This window comes from Oncorhynchus mykiss, chromosome 2 (assembly GCF_013265735.2).
Source record: "Oncorhynchus mykiss isolate Arlee chromosome 2, USDA_OmykA_1.1, whole genome shotgun sequence".
NCBI lineage: Eukaryota > Metazoa > Chordata > Actinopteri > Salmoniformes > Salmonidae > Oncorhynchus > Oncorhynchus mykiss.
The window spans coordinates 99,923,684-99,945,187 of record NC_048566.1 but is presented as its reverse complement, the minus strand read 5'-3'; the positions used below and the strand labels follow the sequence as shown (position 1 = coordinate 99,945,187).

The 21,504-nt window shown below is 45.6% G+C and overlaps 1 protein-coding gene across 2 annotated transcripts in view; it reads right to left on the bottom strand.

The window, feature by feature from the left end:
• LOC110500932 (unconventional myosin-Va) overlaps positions 1–21,504 on the bottom strand; it is a 46,062-nt gene that overhangs the window by 6,514 nt on the left and 18,044 nt on the right. For both annotated transcript variants that reach the window (XM_036960820.1, XM_036960824.1), the window contains 23 exons: positions 21,173–21,256; positions 20,563–20,685; positions 19,258–19,355; positions 15,287–15,373; positions 14,479–14,587; positions 12,344–12,555; positions 11,248–11,404; positions 10,426–10,665; positions 9,626–9,874; positions 9,321–9,414; positions 8,987–9,129; positions 8,219–8,392; positions 7,750–7,959; positions 7,347–7,634; positions 6,615–6,679; positions 6,408–6,485; positions 5,678–5,876; positions 5,270–5,363; positions 4,836–4,976; positions 4,049–4,203; positions 3,285–3,374; positions 2,722–2,872; positions 1,199–1,383 (listed from right to left, as the gene is read on the bottom strand). In XM_036960820.1, the coding sequence (XP_036816715.1) occupies positions 1,199–1,383; positions 2,722–2,872; positions 3,285–3,374; positions 4,049–4,203; positions 4,836–4,976; positions 5,270–5,363; positions 5,678–5,876; positions 6,408–6,485; positions 6,615–6,679; positions 7,347–7,634; positions 7,750–7,959; positions 8,219–8,392; positions 8,987–9,129; positions 9,321–9,414; positions 9,626–9,874; positions 10,426–10,665; positions 11,248–11,404; positions 12,344–12,555; positions 14,479–14,587; positions 15,287–15,373; positions 19,258–19,355; positions 20,563–20,685; positions 21,173–21,256 (3,426 nt within the window). The remainder of the gene's footprint in view (positions 1–1,198; positions 1,384–2,721; positions 2,873–3,284; positions 3,375–4,048; positions 4,204–4,835; positions 4,977–5,269; positions 5,364–5,677; positions 5,877–6,407; positions 6,486–6,614; positions 6,680–7,346; positions 7,635–7,749; positions 7,960–8,218; positions 8,393–8,986; positions 9,130–9,320; positions 9,415–9,625; positions 9,875–10,425; positions 10,666–11,247; positions 11,405–12,343; positions 12,556–14,478; positions 14,588–15,286; positions 15,374–19,257; positions 19,356–20,562; positions 20,686–21,172; positions 21,257–21,504) is intronic.

Here is a 21,504-nt window from a genome sequence, read left to right as displayed (position 1 = left end):
GGAGATAACATATAGCATACCAACTAGAACTGCTGCCTCTCCCCCTGGGAGATAACATATAGCATACAGCATATCAACTAGAACTGCTGCCTCACGCCCTGGGAGATAACATATAGCATATCAACTAGAACTGCTGCCTCCCCCCCTGGGAGATAACACATCAACTAGAACTGCTGCTTCACCCCCTGGGAGATAACATATCAACTAGAACTGCTGCCTCCAGCCCTGGGAGATAACATATAGCATACAGCATATCAACTAGAACTGCTGCCTCACGCCCTGGGAGATAACATATAGCATACAGCATATCAACTAGAACTGCTGCCTCACGCCCTGGGAGATAACATATAGCATACAGCATATCAACTAGAACTGCTGCCTCCCCCCTGGGAGATAACATATAGCATACAGCATATCAACTAGAACTGCTGCCTCCCCCCTGGGAGATAACATATAGCATACAGCATATCAACTAGAACTGCTGCCTCCTCCCCTGGGAGATAACATATCAATTAGAACTGCTGCCTCCCCCCCTGGGAGATAACATATCAACTAGAACTGCTGCCTCCCCCCCTGGGAGATAACATATCAACTAGAACTGCTGCCTCCCCCCTGGGAGATAACATATCAACTAGAACTGCTGCCTCCCCCCCTGGGAGATAACATATAAACTAGAACTCCGGCCTCCCCCCTGGGAGATAACATATCAACTAGAACTGCTGCCTCCTCCCCTGGGAGATAACATATCAACTAGAACTGCTGCCTCCTCCCCTGGGAGATAACATATCAACTAGAACTGCTGCCTCACCCGTGGGAGATAACATATCAACTAGAACTGCTGCCTCCTCCCCTGGGAGATAACATATCAACTAGAACTCCGGCCTCCCCCCTGGGAGATAACATATCAACTAGAACTGCTGCCTCCTCCCCTGGGAGATAACATATCAACTAGAACTGCTGCCTCCTCCCCTGGGAGATAACATATCAACTAGAACTGCTGCCTCCCCCCCTGGGAGATAACATATCAACTAGAACTCCGGCCCCCCCCCCCCCTGGGAGATAACATATCAACTAGAACTCTGGCCTCCCCCCTGGGAGATAACATATCAACTAGAAAGAACAGAGGTTCAACAATCCATGCCTGTGGAACACCACATCTAGATTTGTCTCAAGAGTTTACTCCTCAACACACACACACCTGTTTGATGAGCTCGGGGTCGACGTCATGCTGAATCAGGGTAGCGTGGAAGAGACTGAGTTGCTGTAGGATGCTGTCCACCGTGTAAACAGCCTCTCCGGGGCAACTGGACGTCCTCTTCCGTAGGCCCGTGGGTTTAGACCCCAGAACTCCCTGGAAGTTCTCATGCTCCAGCATACCCGGAACTGGGATATTGTTGGACAATAAAATGTCACTTGTTTGTTAAGTTGTTTTGTTGTCGTTTCTCATTTGGACTGTGTGAGTAGCGCTACTCTTCCCTGCATGGTTATTTCAGAAGTGTCACTACTGTACTTGTTTATCCTTTACACTCACTAGCATTGCTCACCCTCACTGGCATTGCTCACCCTCACTGGCATTGCTCACCCTCACTGGCATTGCTCACCCTCACTGGCATTGCTCACCCTCACTGGCATTGCTCACCCTCACTGGCATTGCTCACCCTCACTGGCATTGCTCACCCTCACTGGCATTGCTCACCCTCACTGGCATTGCTCACTCTCACTGGCATTGCTCACTCTCACTGGCATTGCTCACTCTCACTGGCATTGCTCACCCTCACTGGCATTGCTCACTCTCACTGGCATTGCTCACTCTCACTGGCATTGCTCACCCTCACTGGCATTGTTCACCCTCACTGGCATTGTTCACCCTCACTAGCATTGCTCACCCTCACTGGCATTGCTCACCCTCACTGGCATTGCTCACCCTCACTGGCATTGCTCACTCTCACTGGCATTGCTCACCCTCACTGGCATTGCTCACCCTCACTGGCATTGCTCACCCTCACTGGCATTGCTCACCCTCACTGGCATTGCTCACCCTCACTGGCATTGCTCACCCTCACTGGCATTGCTCACCCTCACTGGCATTGCTCACTCTCACTGGCATTGCTCACCCTCACTGGCATTGCTCACCCTCACTGGCATTGCTCACCCTCACTGGCATTGCTCACTCTCACTAGCATTGCTCACTCTCACTGGCATTGCTCACCCTCACTGGCATTGCTCACCCTCACTGGCATTGCTCACCCTCACTGGCATTGCTCACTCTCACTGGCATTGCTCACCCTCACTAGCATTGCTCACTCTCACTGGCATTGCTCACCCTCACTAGCATTGCTCACCCTCACTAGCATTGCTCACCCTCACTAGCATTGCTAATTCTCACTAGCATTGCTCATTCTCACTAGCATTGCTCACCCTCACTAGCATTGCTCACCCTCACTAGCATTGCTAATTCTCACTAGCATTGCTCATTCTCACTAGCATTGCTCACCCTCACTAGCATTGCTCACCCTCACTAGCATTGCTCACCCTCACTAGCATTGCTCATTCTCACTAGCATTGCTCACCCTCACTAGCATTGCTCATTTGAAGGTTTTTCTTGCATATTATCATGATCATCATACTCTGATCATACTATGTGGTTAATTTGCTTACTTTAGTTGAATAGACTGAATGTAAGTGGCTCTGCATAAGAGCGTCTGCTAAATGTCTCCTCACCTATCATGGGCTGCAGGGCCTCCTCCATGCATCTGACCAGCTGCTGGTAGTTCTGGATGGCCAGATCGCTGAGGACCTGACGGTACTCTGACAGGTCAAAGTTACACAAGCAGTGCTCATTCTGCCGCGGGGTGTTGTTCTTTACAAACGCCTACAGGACAGGAGATGGTTAGAAACAGGAGGTCAAACCGCAGCTACAGATAAGGTTGTAAAAAACAGTCAACACAAGGGGTTTGTGTGTCCCATCCTAATCTCAGAACCTAGCACTACTCTCTCTGTGAGTGTGTGTGTGTGTGTGTGTGTGTGTGTGTGTGTGTGTGTGTGTGTGTGTGTGTATAGAAGATGGGCATCTGTGAAACTCATTCCACAACTTGAAGGTGTCTCCATTTTGTGCTACGGAGTAGTTAGGATGCATCAGGAGGTAGAGGGTGTGGGGTTGGAGCCAACTCAGGAGGAAGCTGTACTTGCTAAGCAAACGGTGTGTGCTTGGTAACTGTGGATTAAACAGTTAAAAAAAATCAGTCGAGCAATAACTGTCATGAGATGATTCCTCTCCAGCCTACCTCCTCTCCACTGTACTGCTTCAGGCAGTGTAGGAACCGGCAGGTGTTGGCCAGCCAGAAAGACACAGTCTCAAAGTCATCTCCTCGCCTCTGGGGGGGGGACAACAACAACAAAAAACAGATTGCAACAGTAACTCATGGGGTGGGACTTTACCATGGGTCAACTGAACTTGACTTGGCATCCTCAGTATGTGATGTCATTTGATGAGAAGTTTTCTTGTCACATAGACTGGACAGGTGCAGTGTAATGTGTTGTTTTACAGGGTCAGTCATAGCAGTACAGTGCCCCTGTAGCAAATTAGGGTTAAGTGCTTTGCTCAAGGGCACATGGACAGATTTTCACCTTGACGGCTCGGGTATTCGAACCAAGGACCTTTCGGTTACTGGTCGAACCCTCTAACCGCTAGGCTACCTAGCGCCCTCATAATTCAACACACTGAAATCCATAAGAATACAATAGCATAGGCCTATCAAAATCCAAATTTACCTTGGACTCCCTTGATGCTAACGCTGTACCTCGGGGACTCCCTTGATGCTAACGCTGTACCTCGGGGACTCCCTTGATGCTAACGCTGTACCTCGGGGACTCCCTTGATGCTAACGCTGTACCTCGGGGACTCCCTTGATGCTAACGCTGTACCTCGGGGACTCCCTTGATGCTAACGCTGTACCTCGGGGACTCCCTTGATGCTAACACTTTACCTTGAAGACTCCCTTGATGCTAACGCTTTACCTTGATGACTCCCTTGATGCTAACGCTGTACCTTGATGACTCCCTTGATGCTGTTGATGGTAGAGTTGAGCAGGACGCTGACTCTCTGGTCATCATTAGAGTAGTCAGCATGTCTCAGACACATGAACAGGATGTAGGCCGGCAGACCAGGGAGGAAGTTAACCGCCACACCACGAGGTTTCAGCTCTAAGGGTCAACACAGTCATCACAACACAGTTAGCACAGCACAGCACAGTTAGCACAGCACAGCTAGCACAGCACAGCACAGTTAGCACAGCACAGCTAGCACAGCACAGCACAGCTAGCACAGCACAGCTAGCACAGCACAGTTAACACCATTTTTAAAAAACAACAACATTTGAGTCATTTACCAGACGCTCTGATCCAGAGAGACTTACAGGAGCAATTATGGTTAAGTGCCTTGCTCAAGGGCACATTGACATATTTTTCACAGAGGTGGCTCAATGCTCTTAACCGCTAGGCTACCTGCCGCCTTAACACAGCACAGTTAGCACAGCACAGCTAGCACAGCACAGTACAGTTAGCACAGCACAGCTAGCACAGCACAGTTAGCACAGCACAGTTAGCACAGCACAGCTAGCACAGCACAGCTAGCACAGCACAGTACAGTTAGCACAGCACAGCTAGCACAGCACAGCACAGCAGAGTTAGCACAGCAGAGTTAGCAACCACACCTCAAGGCTTCAGCTCTGACAAAGATAGATATATCAATCAATTTATGTCTTTTACTTGTTACAAACATTTACTTTTTCCACTATTGGAAACTGCAGAATAACAGGGAAACATGCAGAACCTACCCACAACCAGACTCTTCAGTAGTTTGCTCTCATCCCCCCTCCGGTACTCCAGCATGCCTTGGAAGTCCCTCTCCTTCCGGGTGATACCAACAGGAGAGCGAGGCTCTGGACCTGGAGCCACCCTCTCCATCTGACCGCCAGCTAATGAGACCAACGACCAGGTAGGTAAGTAGGTAGATAGGTTGATAGGTAGATAGATAGATAGATAGATAGATAGATAGATAGAGAGATAGAGAGATAGAGAGATAGATAGAGAGAGAGAGAGTGTACTGGTTATGTCCGATACGGTTTGAAAAACCATAATGACTTTTATATTGTAGAAATAAAATCAGTATCTATTATACGTGATAATCAACTAATAGACACTTAAAATGAGATTTTAGGACCTCTATTATTTATAGTTTATATTAATGCATTATAAACTGTGTGTATACCTTCGTATTCCTCTACCCTCTTCACGTAGACTTTGAGCTGTTTTTTAAGTTTGCGGATCATCTTGTCCTGTTTCTCTTGCTGCTCCATCAGGTCCTGTAAGATAGAAGTAGAGTACTGAATAGACCCTTATTATACACATCAGAGAGTGTTAAAACACTGTATATATATGACATTTGTAATGTCTTTATTGTTTTGAAACTTCTGTATGTGTAATGTTTACTGTTAATTTTTATTGTTTTTCACTTTATATATTCACTTTATATATTATCTACCCCACTTTCTTTGGCAACGTTAACACATGTTTCCCATGCCAATAAAGCCCTTGAATTGAATTGAATTGAGTCCTACGGAACCTAAACGTTCCACAACGTCGTACCCTGCTGAACGCAGCCCTGGCTGGTACCTACCAGGTTGTCGCTGGTAAGGCGTGTGATCTCGTGGTGCAGGCTGGCCTCGATGCGAGCCTCCTGGGGGAGGAGGAGGCTCTGGGAGAGGAACTGTTGCTGCTGCCTGTTCTCCTCTCTCACCCTGAGCACCTCCTCTCTCAGCTCCTCCAACTCCTCCTCATGCCTCCTGTCCTGCACCTGCAGCTGAGACACCAACAGGCTGGGAGGAGGGAGGAGGGGGAGAAGCATAATAGAGAGAGAGAAACATAATAGAGAGAGAAACATAAGAGAGAGAGAGAGAGAGAGAGAGAGAGAAACATAATAGAGAGAGAGAAACATAAGAGAGAGAGAGAGAGAAAAATAATAGAGAGAGAGAGAGAGAAACATCATAGAGAGAGAGAGAGACAGACAGACAGACAGACAGACAGACAGACAGACAGACAGACAGACAGACAGACAGACAGACAGACAGACAGACAGACAGACAGACAGACAGACAGACAGACAGACAGACAGACAGACAGACAGACAGACAGACAGACAGACAGAGACAGAGACAGAGACAGAGAGAGAGAGAGAGAGAGAGAGAGAGAGAGAGACAGACAGAGACGGAGAGAGAGAAAGAAACATATAAACAGAGAAACAGAGAGAGACAAGAGACATATTCATCATCATAATGTTTTCCTTATCTAGTTCCTTTGTATTGCCTTGAAAACCTTGAACACATTCCTCTTGCTATCCCTCAGCTCACCTGTTGGTCTCCTTCAACCCGTCATAAGCCAGCCACAGCTCTCCATCCTCGTTCAACTTGTGGTAATCAGGAGTGGATCTGACGCAAACAGGGGAAACAAGTAAACCAATATCAAGTCAACTAACTTAAAACAAGCTAAACCAAGATGTCAGCGGTCAATCAATGTAAAAGGATCCAGAATGGGTGGGGTGAGTTGGAAGTGTTTACCCATCAGCCTCTTTGGGTGGAGTTTCACCAAGATGAATCATCTTATGCATCTCTCCATACGCTTCCTACCAAAGAGGAAAGGGGAGTCAAGTAGTGTAGAGAAAAACACATTCAAAACAGTACACGAGTACCACGTATTTGTAAATCAGAATGTTTAGTTCATTTTTCAGTCGGGCAGCGCAGAATCACTGATCTACAATTCACCTCCCGAATAACGACTCATTACGTCAAGATGAGGGATTCTGCTCAGCAGTCGCCCTATAGAACCCTATTCCCTATGTAGTACACTACTATAGACCAGAGCCCTATAGAACCCTATTCCCTATGTAGTGCACTACTATAGACCAGAGCCCTATAGAACCCTATTCCCTATATAGTGCACTACTTTAGACCAGAGCCCTATAGAACCCTATTCCCTATATAGTGCACTACTTTAGACCAGAGCCCTATAGAACCCTATTCCCTATATAGTGCACTACTTTAGACCAGAGCCCTATAGAACCCTATTCCCTATATAGTGCACTACTTTAGACCAGAGCCCTATAGAACCCTATTCCCTATGTAGTACACTACTATAGACCAGAGCCCCATAGAACCCTATTCCCTATATAGTGCACTACTTTAGACCAGAGCCCCATAGAACCCTATTCCCTATATAGTGCACTACTTTAGACCAGGGACCAGTGCACTACATAGGGAATTAGGGTACCGTTTGGGACTACTTCCTCCTACCTTGTTGTGTTTGAGCACCTCCTGGCGGACCATGTGTGAGCGGAGGAGCAGCACCTCCTCCTTCCTGACCTCCAGCTCCTCGTTGGAGGAGTTGAGCTGCTCCAGGAGCACGTTGTAGGGAGCGGAGCCCGGCCCGGGGCTGCTGGTGGAGGTCTTAGCCCCGGGGTTGGTCTTAGCCCCGGGGTTGGTCTTAGCCCCGGGGTTGGTGTTGGAGACTGTAGCTAGAGACTGACGCAGCTCCGCCAGGTTTGTCTTCAGCCTCTTGTTCTCCGACTCCAGCTCCTGGCGCTGAGGAGAGAGGAGACAGAGTTCAGAACGGCTATACATATACAGACATTACCAGATATGAACTAAGAAATGGTCAAATGTAACTGTGCAGTAATAATTTATGAAATGTCATCACTTTCAGAGCCTCCAGGTCCAGCTCAGCTCTCCCTGCAGTTCTTTGCTTCTCTGCATTTTTGACCTGGTCTTGTTGTGCCTCCTCCCGCTTATCCAGGTGTCTCTGCAGTGTCTGTTTGTCCTGCTCCAGCTCAGTGACTCTCCTCTGCAGCTTCAACAGGACTGCCATGTCAACCGCGTCCTGGTGTGGCGCGTCCTGGTGTGGCGCGTCCTGAACAACAACACCAGAAAACATTTGTTTTAGTCTTAAAAAAATAAGAGACTGAGCTAATTCTAATGGGAGAGGAAAAGCATCCTGTTGTTGTTGTTGGACTATGGGGGTGGAAGCCTTGTGCTCGGCATACTCCTGAGCCTTGTTCATCACTCGGACGTTGTGGAAGCTATGGGTGGTGGTGAGCCACCACGTAAACCTCAACGATGGTGAGTTTTTTTTGTTGCTTTTTCCATATGTTTATATTTGAGTTCCTTACGTCTCCTCGTAGAGATCTGGTCTCGGACTCGGTGAACCCCGAGGAGCTGCGTGTTGAGCTGTGAGTTTTCACCGAGCTGTTTCTTCCCTCTGCAGATTCAGAGCTGGGAGTTCCCTCAGACTCATTGCTGCTGTGGTTGGAGTCTGTTCTCCGGCGGCCTGGTTTATTGGTGATCTGGTTTAGACAGCATGGCATGGAGGTTAGATAGGTAGCCGAAACTGACCCAAACCTGTACGTTATTTTCATATCGACCTAATGTATGCAGTGGTTTAAGCCACTGAAATCCAGGCTAGGAAAGCGGCAGTGTTACTTCACTGTCAAACCAAACCAAGATCTGTATATTATTATTATTCAAAATCCCAAGAGATGGCCAATTGTGCAAGTTCTCCCCCTTAAAAAGATGAGAGAGGCCTGTAATTTTCATCATCGGTACACTTCAACTATGACAGACAAAATTAGAAAAAAAAATCCTGAAAATCACATTAAACATTAAAAATCCTACAATGTGATTTTATGGATTTTTTTTTCTCATTTTGTCTGTCATAGTTGAAGTGTACCTATGATGACATTTACAGGCCTCTCTCATCTTTTTAAGTGGGAGAACTTGCACAATTGGTGGCTGACTAAATACTTGTTTGCCCCACTGTACGTTGGGAAACGTAAGATAAATAGCTTTGAATGTCAGTATGAGATGGATAACAGCATTCCAACCCCCTGCGTATGAATAAACGTCTATAAAGGTCTATAATGCTTCATAACTCATCTTACCACGCTGATAGTCATCTCTTCTTTCAGGTCAGCGTGTCTCTCTTTCAGACGTGTGTATTCACTCAGCAGACTCTGGTAGTGGTCACGCTCCTCACGGATATCACTCTCCAGCTGCATACCGACTTTAGCCTGGGCCTTGCTCTCTGGACAAAGGGAACAGGGAAGTGTTCATTAGGCAACAAATGGAAGACAACAGACGGAAAAAATTGAGAAGTAAAATGGACTTGTCCAATAAAAAAATAAAAATGTGTTTATGTTTTCCATTGAAAAACGTTTTTTTTATATATATTTTTTTTTACTGTGTGCCATCATGAACATGACCCCTGTACTGTACCTGCGATCTGTTGCCTCTGTTCCTGGATCAGCTGATTCATATCGTCTTTCTCCGTTATCAACGAGCGGTTGTTCTCATTCAACTCTGACACCACCTAGTGGCCGGAAGAGGGAACCACATTAGTGGACACTTGTTTCCATGGCTCAGTACAGCATGGTGCTGGCAACATCAGGCTTGGAAGTTCCATTCTTAATACAATGTGTCAGTGACATTGACAGTTTTCTAAGTCGCTTTGGAGAAACGACCGTATTAGCTCTACCTATCTCTCTATCTAAGTTAGTAGGTGAATGCAGCAGTTGCGTTACCTTCTCAGTGTCCACCCTGTATGTCCTAGCCTCCTCCCGTATGGCCTCTTTCTCCTCCCTGGTAGTCTCCAATTCCTGACGGAGGAATGACAGCTGTTCCAGGAGGGAGGGTACCCCGTCTGCTTTAACTCTGCTCTCCTCCTCTGCCACGCGCAGTCGCTCCACCTCTCCACCCAGTCTCTCGCTCTCCGCTGCCCGGGACCGCTCCACAGTACGCAACCTCTCACTGAGCTCTCTGTTCTCCTTGTGCTGCAGGAGGGAGGGGGGGGGGACACACACTGAGGGTTTACATGTGACAAACAACCAGCATTACCTCATGAAACAATGTCCTGTTTTCAACTGGGGTCAATACTGAAGTAAACAGATATTTCTAAGGAGACAGTGGTGCGTGTCTCGAAAGAGTAAGATTTCCAAAATATTCATTACTCAAAATAAACATGAAACCAGACTGCCTGGTCTCACTTGTTCATTTAGTTGTAGTAGTACTACTATTTGTAGCTTTTAACACAGGAAGTGACTACGTCCATACAGGAAGTGACTACGTCCATACAGGAAGTGAATATGTCCATATAGAAAGTGACTACGTCCATACAGGAAGTGACTATGTCCATACAGGAAGTGACTACGTCCATATAGGAAGTGACTACGTCCATACAGGAAGTGACTACGTCCATACAGGAAGTGACTACGTCCATACAGGAAGTGACTATGTCCATACAGGAAGTGACTAAGTCTATATAGGAAGTGCCTACGTCCATACAGAAAGTGCCTACGTCCATACAGAAAGTGCCGTTTCTCACCTGTTCGTCCACTTTCCTCTGCAATTGCATGATCTTGTTCTCCATGCCGACGTTGAGCTTCTTGAAGTGTTCTACAGAGCGAGCCTCCACCCTTAGCTTCCTCAGTTCCCTCCTGGCAGCCATGCGTCTCACACAGCTCTGGAGATAAACCACGGCCCTCAGGGAGCGTCTGCACCTCCGCCTGGCCAGCCAGCCTCTCACCCACCTCTGGATGGTGAGAACCTTGTGTTCGTACAGCAGCTGGGGGAAGCAGAGAATGGTGGTTGAGGTGAGTTTCCTCCTTACTATGTAAAGCACCTGGAAAAGGTCTACATAAATACAAATCACTGTTGTAGACCGGAGTCGTGTTTCAGTGGGTTCTAAACACAAGATAACTGTCTGAAACAGGGAGGTACTGTCTGAACCAATTAAAAACGTTTTCCCCTGCTTTTCGTTTTGATATTGTGCCCTGAATGAACACGACCCCTGAATGAACACAACCCCTGAATAAACACGACCCCTGAATGAACACGACCCCTGAATGAACACGACCCCTGAATAAACACGACCCTGAATAAACACGACCCCTGAATAAACACGACCCCTGAATAAACACGACCCCTGAATAAACACGACCCCTGAATAAAAACGACCCCTGAATAAAAACGACCCCTGAATAAAAACGACCCCTGAATGAACACGACCCCTGAATGAACACGACCCCTGAATGAACACGACCCCTGAATGAACACGACCACTGAATGAACACGACCCATGAATGATCGACTGTGTGTAGAGAAGTGCGTTTTGAAGTTTGGAGCAGGTCGGGTGTGTGTTGGATACCTTGCGGTAGGTCTGTCTGGCCTGGTAGGCCCGTAGCAGACGCTGCATGGTGATGGATGCAGACCTCTGCTGCTGGTAGCGTCTCCTGGCCACTAACATACGCTGGTTCCTCTGGATGATAACCGCTGCTCTGGTCCTCCTCAGGAACGCTACCAGACTGGGAGAGGAGAGAGAAGAGGAGACAGAGAGAGAGAGAGAGAGAGAGAGAGAGAGACAGAGAGAGAGAGAGAGAGAGAGAGACAGAGAGCGAGAGAGAGGAGACAGAGAGACAGAGAGAGAGAGAGAGAGAGAGAGGGGGGGGGAGAGAGAGAGAGAGAGAGAGAGAGACAGAGAGAGAAGGTGAGAGAGAGAGAGAGGAGGGGGAGAGAGAGAGAGAGAGAGAGCGAGAGAGAGAGAGAGAGAGAGACAGAGAGAGAAGGTGAGAGAGAGAGAGAGGGGGGGTGAGAGGAGGGAGAGAGAGGGTGAGAGGAGGGAGAGAAGAGGAGACAGAGAGACAGAGAGACAGAGAGAGAAGGTGAGAGAGAGAGAGAGAGAGAGAGAGAGAGAGAGAGAGAGAGAGAGAGAGAGAAGAGAGGAGAGAGAGAGGGAGAGAGAGACAAGAGAGGAGAGAGAGAGAGGTGAGGGGGAGTGAGAGAGTCAGAGATAATACACCTAAAGGCCAGATGTCTGACTCTATTAATGATCAGGGTTCCCACTCTTTAGACACGACTAATTCCAGGACTTTTCAGGTCTACAGATTAGAATGTTCATGACACACATACGGAGTCGTCACTAGGTACCACAGCCACAGTCATACCCCATGCCTACTTCTACAAAATGTGATTTTAAACGTAATCCTAACCACACTGCTAACCTTATGCCTAAACTGCCTAAATGAATTTTTCCAATATAGTCAATTTTGACTATGTGGTTGTGGGAACTAGTGGAAACCTACACACAGTGGGAAAAGCAATGTGGGGACAAATTACAGTAAAATAATGATTCGATACTGTACGTACATCGATTACATTCCCTGGCTTTCCCTGTCTGGAAGGTATATAAATGAAATGTATAGGTATATAATGAAACCCTGTGAGGTTGTAGTCTCTCCACTCACCAGCGCGCCTGGTAACCTCGTGTGTTTTTCTGTATGGTGATGGCAGCTTGTCTCATACGGAGATACCTCTTCCTGGTCAGCCAACATCTGATCGTCTTCTGGATACGAACGCACGCCTTCTTCAGTTTATCAGAACGCAGCTTCTCTAGATAGGCCACCTGACCCGCCCTGAAGAAGATCTTGCTCTTTCCAAACTGGTATTTGTCCTGGTCCTTGGAGATAAGAGGGTTGTTGAGCATTTTAGTAGACTTATTATTATTTGACCATGTTGGTCATCTATGAACATTTGAACATCTTGGTCATGTTCTGTTCTCATCTCCTGTTGGTCATCTATGAACATTTGAACATCTTGGTCATGTTCTGTTCTAATCTCCTGTTGGCCATCTATGAACATTTGAACATCTTGGTAATGTTCTGTTCTAATCTCCTGTTGGTCATCTATGAACATTTGAACATCTTGGTCATGTTCTGTTCTAATCTCCTGTTGGTCATCTATGAACATTTGAACATCTTGGTCATGTTCTGTTCTAATCTCCTGTTGGTCATCTATGAACATTTGAACATCTTGGTCATGTTCTGTTCTAATCTCCTGTTGGTCATCTATGAACATTTGAACATCTTGGTCATGTTCTGTTCTAATCTCCTGTTGGTCATCTATGAACATTTGAACATCTTGGTCATGTTCTGTTCTAATCTCCTGTTGGTCATCTATGAACATTTGAACATCTTGGTCATGTTCTGTTCTAATCTCCTGTTGGTCATCTATGAACATTTGAACATCTTGGTCATGTTCTGTTCTAATCTCCTGTTGGTCATCTATGAACATTTGAACATCTTGGTCATGTTCTGTTCTAATCTCCTGTTGGTCATCTATGAACATTTGAACATCTTGGTCATGTTCTGTTCTAATCTCCTGTTGGTCATCTATGAACATTTGAACATCTTGGTCATGTTCTGTTCTAATCTCCTGTTGGTCATCTATGAACATTTGAACATCTTGGTCATGTTCTGTTCTAATCTCCTGTTGATCATCTATGAACATTTGAACATCTTGGTCATGTTCTGTTCTAATCTCCTGTTGGTCATCTATGAACATTTGAACATCTTGGTCATGTTCTGTTCTAATCTCCTGTTGGTCATTTATGAACATTTGAACATCTTGGTCATGTTCTGTTCTAATCTCCTGTTGGTCATCTATGAACATTTGAACATCTTGGTCATGTTCTGTTCTAATCTCCTGTTGGTCATCTATGAACATTTGAACATCTTGGTCATGTTCTGTTCTAATCTCCTGTTGGTCATCTATGAACATTTGAACATCTTGGTCATGTTCTGTTCTAATCTCCTGTTGGTCATCTATGAACATTTGAACATCTTGACCATGTTTTGTTATAATCTCCACCCGGCACAGCCAGAAGAGGACTGGCCACCCCACATAGCCTGGTTCCTCTCTAGGTTTCTTCCTAGGTTCTGGCCTTTCTAGGGAGTTTTTCCTAGCCACTGTGCTTCTACACCTGCATTGCTTGCTGTTTGGGGTTTTAGGCTGGGTTTCTGTACAGCACTTTGAGATATCAGCTGATGTACGAAGGGCTATATAAATACATTTGATTTGATTTAACCATTGTTTGTTCGATATCTATGCTACCTTTGTATCCAGTCTGGATACAAACTGGATGGAAGTAATTGAAGTAGACAGTTTGTGTGTGGAATTATGGCATGTATCGGTGCAGGTTCCCATATTGATCGTGGACACAGGTCATAGCTCATACGGAGAGAGAGGGCTATATGAATCCACTCACCCAGTATGGAAGGAGGTGGAGTATAGTGAAGGTGAGAGTCTTTGATTGTAATCAGGAGAGAGGGATGCATTGCATAAAGATACGCCTAACCTTTTAAACAGAAATGAAGGAGGATCTAGGGTTGTGGTATGATGGATATGACCAGTTCTTGGTCGACACCCTAGTACGGTTCTGGGTAGAGGAGTTTAGGCCAGTATGGTAAAGCTGTTCACATGCCATGGTAAGATATATCCATTTATATATTTTATACACTCTGTCCCTACTGTGACCCATCTCTCCAAGTCAGGTCAATTCCTGAACCCTAAGGCCTGACCTCTAACCCCTGACACTTCCTACCTGAACCCATTTCTCCAGGACGTTCCTGCAGGTCTGCTTCCTGTCTGAGAGAATGTCCTTCAGTTTCATCAGAACCCGGTACCGGTTGAAGAACTCCTGGTAGGTCCACCTGTCCACAGGTACAGGTGAGGTGAGGAACATATGCTCCTGATTCTGTTGTTACGGGAACATGCTGTGGTAACACTTTGTGACGTGTGTGTGTGTGTGTGTGTGTGTGTGTGTGTGTGTGTGTGTGTGTGTGTGTGTGTAGAGAGAAAGTTGAATGCTTGTGTATATGTTATGTGAGAGTTCCTTTTAGAGCTGGCTAAATCAGCGCCAAAGGGCAGGGTGACGTTGCTGCTGTTGTTGGTGGTGCTGTTGGTGGTGTTGTTGGTGGTGTTGTTGGTGGTGGTGTTGTTGGTGGTGTTGTTGGTGCTGTTGGTGGTGCTGTTGTTGGTGTTGTTGTTGGTGTTGTTGTTGGTGTTGTTGTTGGTGTGCTGTTGGTGGTGGTGCTGTTGGTGGTGTTGTTGGTGGTGCTATTGGTGGTGCTGTTGGTGGTGGTGTTGGTGGTGGTGTTGTTGTTGTTGGTGGTGTTGGTGGTGCTGTTGTGGTGGTGCTGTTGGTGGTGGTGTTGGTGTTGTTGGTGGTGTTGGTGTTGGTGGTGGTGTTGTTGGTGGTGTTGGTGTTGTTGTTGTTGGTGGTGGTGTTGTTGGTGCTGTTGGTGGTGTTGTTGGTGCTGTTGGTGGTGCTGTTGTTGGTGCTGTTGGTGGTGGTGTTGTTGGTGCTGTTGGTGGTGCTGGTATTGGTGTTGTCGTTGGTGTTGCTGTACCTGGATGGGAAGCCTGCTGCTGAGATGCGGATGGTTTCCAGGACTCCACAAGCCCGTAACTGCTGTACTGCCCTCATGGGGTCCATCCTATTACAAAGACAACATACATACAGAGCATTCAGAAAGTATTCAGACCCCTTTTCCACATTTTGTTACGTTACAGCCTTATTCTAAAAGAAATTAAGTTCCCCCTAATTAATCTACACACCATACCCCACAATGACGAAGCAAATGTATTAAAACTATTTTTAAATAATTAATATAAGTATTCAGACCCTTTACTCAGTACTTTGTTGAAGCACCTTTTGGCAGTGATTACAGCCTTGAGTCTTCTTGGGTATGATGCTACAAGCTTGGCACACCTGTATTTGGGGAGTTTCTCCCGTTCTTCTCTGCAGATCCTCTCAAGCTCTGTCAGGTTGGATGGGGAGCGTTGCTGCACAGCTATTTTCAGGTCTCTCCAGAGATGTTCGATCGGGTTGAAGTCCAGGCTCTGGCTGGGCCACTCAAAGACATTGAGAGACTTGTCCCAAAGCCACTCCTGCGTTGTCTTGGCTGTGTGCTTAGGGTTGTTGTCCTGTTGGAAGGTGAACCTTCACCCCAGTCTGAGGTCCTGAGTGCTCTGGAGCAGGTTTTCATCAAGGATCTCTCTGTACTTTGCTCGGTTCATCTTCGATCCTGAATAGTCCCCCAGTCCCTGCCGCTGAAAAACATCCCCACAGCATGATGCTGCCACCACCATGCTTCACCTTAGGGATGGTGCCAGGTTTCCTCCAGACGTGATGCTTGGCATTCAGGCCAAAGAGTTCAATCTTGGTTTCATCAGTCCAGACAATCTTGTTTCTCATGGTCTGAGAGTCTTTAGGTGCCTTTTGGCAAACTCCAGGCAGACTGTCATGTGCCTTTTACTGAGGAGTGGCTTCGTCTGGCCACTCTACCATAAAGGCCTGATTGGTGGAATAACACATATGGAATCATGTAGTAACCAATAAAAGTGTTAAAAAAATATCTAAATATATTTGAGATTCTTCAAAGTAGCCACCCCTTGCCTCGAGGACAGCTTTGCACACTCTTGCCATTCTCTCAACCAGCTACATGAGGTAGTCACCTGGAATCCTTTTCCAACCGTTTTGAAGGAGTTCCCACATATGCTGAGCACTTATTTAACCATGATTCCATATGTTTTATTTGATAGTTTTGATGTCTTCACTATTATTCTACAATGTAGAACATAGTACAAATCAATAAAAACCATGGACTGAGTAGGTGTGTTCAAGCTGTTGACTGGTATGTACAATACCGTTCAAAGGAAATGTCCTTGTTTTTGAAAGAAAAGCAAATTTTTTTGGTCCATTAAAATAACATCAAATTTATCAGAAATACAGTTGTTCATGTTTTTTGTTGTTGTCGTTTTTTTTTTATCCCTTTTTCTCCCCAATTTCGTGGTATCCAATTGTTGTGGTAGCTACTATCTTGTCTCATCGCTACAACTCCCGTACGGGCTCGGGAGAGACGAAGGTTGAAAGTCATGCGTCCTCCGATACACAACCCAACCTAGCCGCACTAATGTTGTAAATGACTATTGTAGCTGGAAACGGCTGATTTTTTTAAATGGAATATCTACATAGGCGTACAGAGGCCCATTATCAGCAACCATCAGGCCTGTGTTCCAATGGCACGTTGTGTTTATCCAAGTTTATCATTTTAAAAGGCTAATTGATCATTAGAAAACCCTTTTGCAATTATGTTAGCATAGCTGAAAACTGTTGGTCTTATTAAAGAAGCAATAAAACTGGCCTTCTTTAGACTAGTTGAGTATCTGGAGCATCAGCATTTGGGGTTTGATTACAGGCTAGAAAAGTGATGTTGTGTTTGGTTGACAACGCAACCAAATATCAACATTTAAAGGCTATGTATCTTTTGTGTATCTGACTTTAATTCCAGTTTTAATTCCAGACTGGCTTTAATCCCAGTTTTAATTCCAGTTTGTCTACAAATTAATTATTCATATGTTGGATTCACATCTCCATCTCAACCCCCCCCCCCCCCCCCCCCCCCCCCAAAAGAAAAGTTAAAAGAACAGAACGAATTGAAAATCAACTTTATTTAAAGTACATTTGAAGGTTTGATTTGGTTTGATTTTGTCCTATTCTTTAACTTTGATTTTTGGTTAAAAATGGAGACGTTAATCCAACACACGAATCATTCATTTGAAGATTAAATTAGAAATCAACAGAAGTTTGAAACCCTAGGCCTAATTGATATGTATGTATATGTTTAGTTGAACTCTGGGTTGAATTAAAACAATGGCTGTTGATGACTTTGTGAATGCTTTGTAAAAGAGTCTAATTGGTGATATATGAGCGATAAAGTACAGTGACATGTCATTTCCTCTGTTAAACCTACCCTTTGGAATTACTTCCAATAGCAACAATGAATTTAGTTAGTTCTTAAACGATCTCACAATCATTCTCACATTGGTAGTGGTCAGTGACAAATAACAGAGCAGTGCTGGGCTTGGTTAAAACCCTGGATGGTTGACCAAGGGGATAGCTGTATATAGATCATCCAGTAGGAGGTGCTGTAGATACATCATCTCTCCAGTAGGAGGTGCTGTAGATACATCATCTCTCCAGTAGGAGGTGCTGTAGATACATCATCTCTCCAGTAGGAGGTGCTGTAGATAGATCATCTCTCAAGTAGGTGGTGCTGTAGATAGATCATCTCTCCAGTAGGAGGTGCTGTATATAGATCATATCTCCAGTAGGAGGTGCTGTATATAGATCATATCTCCAGTAGGAGGTGCTGTATATAGATCATCTCTCCAGTAGGAGGTGCTGTATATAGATAATCTCTCCAGTAGGAGGTGCTGTATATAGATCAACTCTCCTGTAGGAGGTACTGTAGACACATCAACTCTCCTGTAGGAGGTGCTGTAGACACATCAACTCTCCAGTAGGAGGTGCTGTAGATACATCAACTCTCCTGTAGGAGGTGCTGTAGATACATCAAATCTCCAGTAGGAGGTGCTGTAGATACATCATCTCTCCAGTAGGAGGTGCTGTAGATACATCAACTCTCCAGTAGGAGGTGCTGTAGATACATCAACTCTCCTGTAGGAGGTGCTGTAGATACATCAAATCTCCAGTAGGAGGTGCTGTAGATACATCATCTCTCCAGTAGGAGGTGCTGTAGATACATCAACTCTCCAGTAGGAGGTGCTGTAGATACATCAAATCTCCAGTAGGAGGTGCTGTAGATGGATCAATTCTCCAGTTGGAGATGCTGCCCATCCTATTGTTTTTGTTCTGATAGTGGATATAATGTTGAAGATGGTACAAATTGTTTCAAAAGGTACAAATTCAACATACAGTGGGGCAAAAAAGTATTTAGTCAGCCACCAATTGTGCAAGTTCTCCCCCTTAAAAAGATGAGAGAGGCCTGTAATTTTCATCATAGGTACACTTCAACTATGACAGACAAAATGAGAAAAAAAAATCCAGAAAATCACATTGTAGGATTTTTTATGAATTTATTTGCAAATGATGGTGGAAAATAAGTATTTTGCCCCACTGTATTTTATACAAGGTTTTTGTCAGTTGAAAAGTGGTTACCATGACAATCACGTGGTTGAAATTTCATCCTCAAAACGTTGATGACTTTTTTTCAAATCCAATGTATTTTCCACGTAGATTAATGTCACAATATGTTGAAACAACGTTGTGAATCAACATATTGGTGACAGATTTTTACCCTCTCTTTCCCAGGGGGCTACAAAACGATAATAACTATGTCATATTTATTAGGGAACATCACTTTAAAAAAAAATAATTAAAAACGTTTTTGAAAACAAAAATGAACATTTCTGATTGGACAACTCCAGATAGTCCCTTGCTATTTCATCCTGTTCTTCTCCGTTTGGTGCCTAATGAACATAACCTAAAGGTAAAGGAGTGTGGGGGCAGACTCACATGAATGGGGATTTGAGGTCGTTGGGCTTGATGCAGCGTACATAGTGAGGGGTAGTTCCGTTCAGAGTCTCCATCAGCAGATGTAGAGAGTTACGAAACTGAGGAGAGGGGCGAGACAAAGGGTAAAATCAAATCAATTTATAAAGCCCTTCGTACATCAGCTGATATCTCAAAGTGCTGTACAGAAACCGAGCCTAAAACCCCCAAACAGCAAGCAATGCAGGTGTAGAAGCACAGTGGCTAGGAAAAACTCCCTAGAAAGGCCAAAACCTAGGAAGAAACCTAGAGAGGAACCAGGCTATGAGGGGTGGCCAGTCCTCTTCTGGCTGTGCCGGGTGGAGATTAGAAACCTAGAGAGGAACCAGGCTATGAGGGATGGCCAGTCCTCTTCTGGCTGTGCCGGGTGGAGATTATAAACCTAGAGAGGAACCAGGCTATGAGGGGTGGCCAGTCCTCTTCTGGCTGTGCCGGGTGGAGATTAGAAACCTAGAGAGGAACCAGGCTATGAGGGGTGGCCAGTCCTCTTCTGGCTGTGCCGGGTGGAGATTAGAAACCTAGAGAGGAACCAGGCTATGAGGGGTGGCCAGTCCTCTTCTGGCTGTGCCGGGTGGAGATTAGAAACCTAGAGAGGAACCAGGCTATGAGGGGTGGCCAGTCCTCTTCTGGCTGTGCCGGGTGGAGATTAGAAACCTAGAGAGGAACCAGGCTATGAGGGGTGGCCAGTCCTCTTCTGGCTGTGCCGGGTGGAGATTAGAAACCTAGAGAGGAACCAGGCTATGAGGGGTGGCCAGTCCTCTTCTGGCTGTGCCGGGTGGAGATTAGAAACCTAGAGAGGAACCAGGCTATGAGGGGTGGCCAGTCCTCTTCTGGCTGTGCCGGGTGGAGATTAGAAACCTAGAGAGGAACCAGGCTATGAGGGGTGGCCAGTCCTCTTCTGGCTGTGCCGGGTGGAGATTAGAAACCTAGAGAGGAACCAGGCTATGAGGGGTGGAGATTATAAACCTAGAGAGGAACCAGGCTATGAGGGGTGGAGATTATAAACCTAGAGAGGAACCAGGCTATGAGGGGTGGAGATTATAAACCTAGAGAGGAACCAGGCTATGAGGGGTGGAGATTATAAACCTAGAGAGGAACCAGGCTTTGAGGCTCATCTAAATGTAGCAAAGTGCTAGTCATGCTAAAACTATCAGATTTACATTGAGAAGGTTGTAACATGGCAACGCGTGTTTTATAACTTCCAAAGAAATCTGAATCTAAAAAACAACACCATTATGTTTTAGCCTTGTTCTGCTAGCTCCCTCTCACCTGCGTTCCAACGGTCTTCTTGTGGTCTCTCTGAGCCTGAACAGGCCGTGTCATCTTACTGCGACTGGTCAGGGAGCCTGCAGGCTTCTCCTCGTCGCTGAACAGCTCCAACAGCAGATCAAACTGGAGGGAAGAGTCAAACACGTCTCAAACAGGAACAGGAAACTGTTGTTGTTGTTGTTTTTTTAAACGGTTGTTTGTGACCATTTCTTGTATCATCTCGACTGTAATCTTTTGGTTCTTTGTCTGCTAACCGTGACGTTTTTCTTTCTCCAGTGGTTTTGTCACCAAATGAAAAGTGCACTAATAAAACGAAGAAGAACGAGGTACCTGTATTCACCACCAGGGGGCAGTTTCTCCATGACATAAAACGGTCTGTCAAGATCTAAACATAGACTTGTTGCTACAGCTCTGTGCTGGGTGTGTTCTCCAAGTTCAAACATCACACTAGTTAACCCGAGGGCACTACGATGGTCCTCTACAGAAGACTAGTATACAGAAGGTATTTACAGACTGGAAGATGGAAGAAAGGTTGCGTGTTTGACTGATATGAAAAAATAATAATAAATAAACAAACAAATAAACAAACAAAACAAATAAACAAACAAACCTTGCTTAGCTTGAGCACAGTAATCTGCTCTTCATTGACAGTGTCCTTATTCTTCTCCAGGAATCCCTCACACTGGTACTCCACCTAGGGACAAAAAGGTCGTGTTAAACAGAGGGAACATGTCAATTCATGATAAGAAGATGAAGATAACATGAGATATTCAACCTGACCCTCAGTCTAGAACGGGAGTGGTTTGGTTAGTACTGCTCAAACGAGGAGAGCTATTTCAGTCAGTCAGTCACCTACACTCAACAAACCACATCCTACAGTCAGACAGCAGGCAATGGCCTACGTCAACGTATACATAAATAGAAGGTCTGACATGACCATTT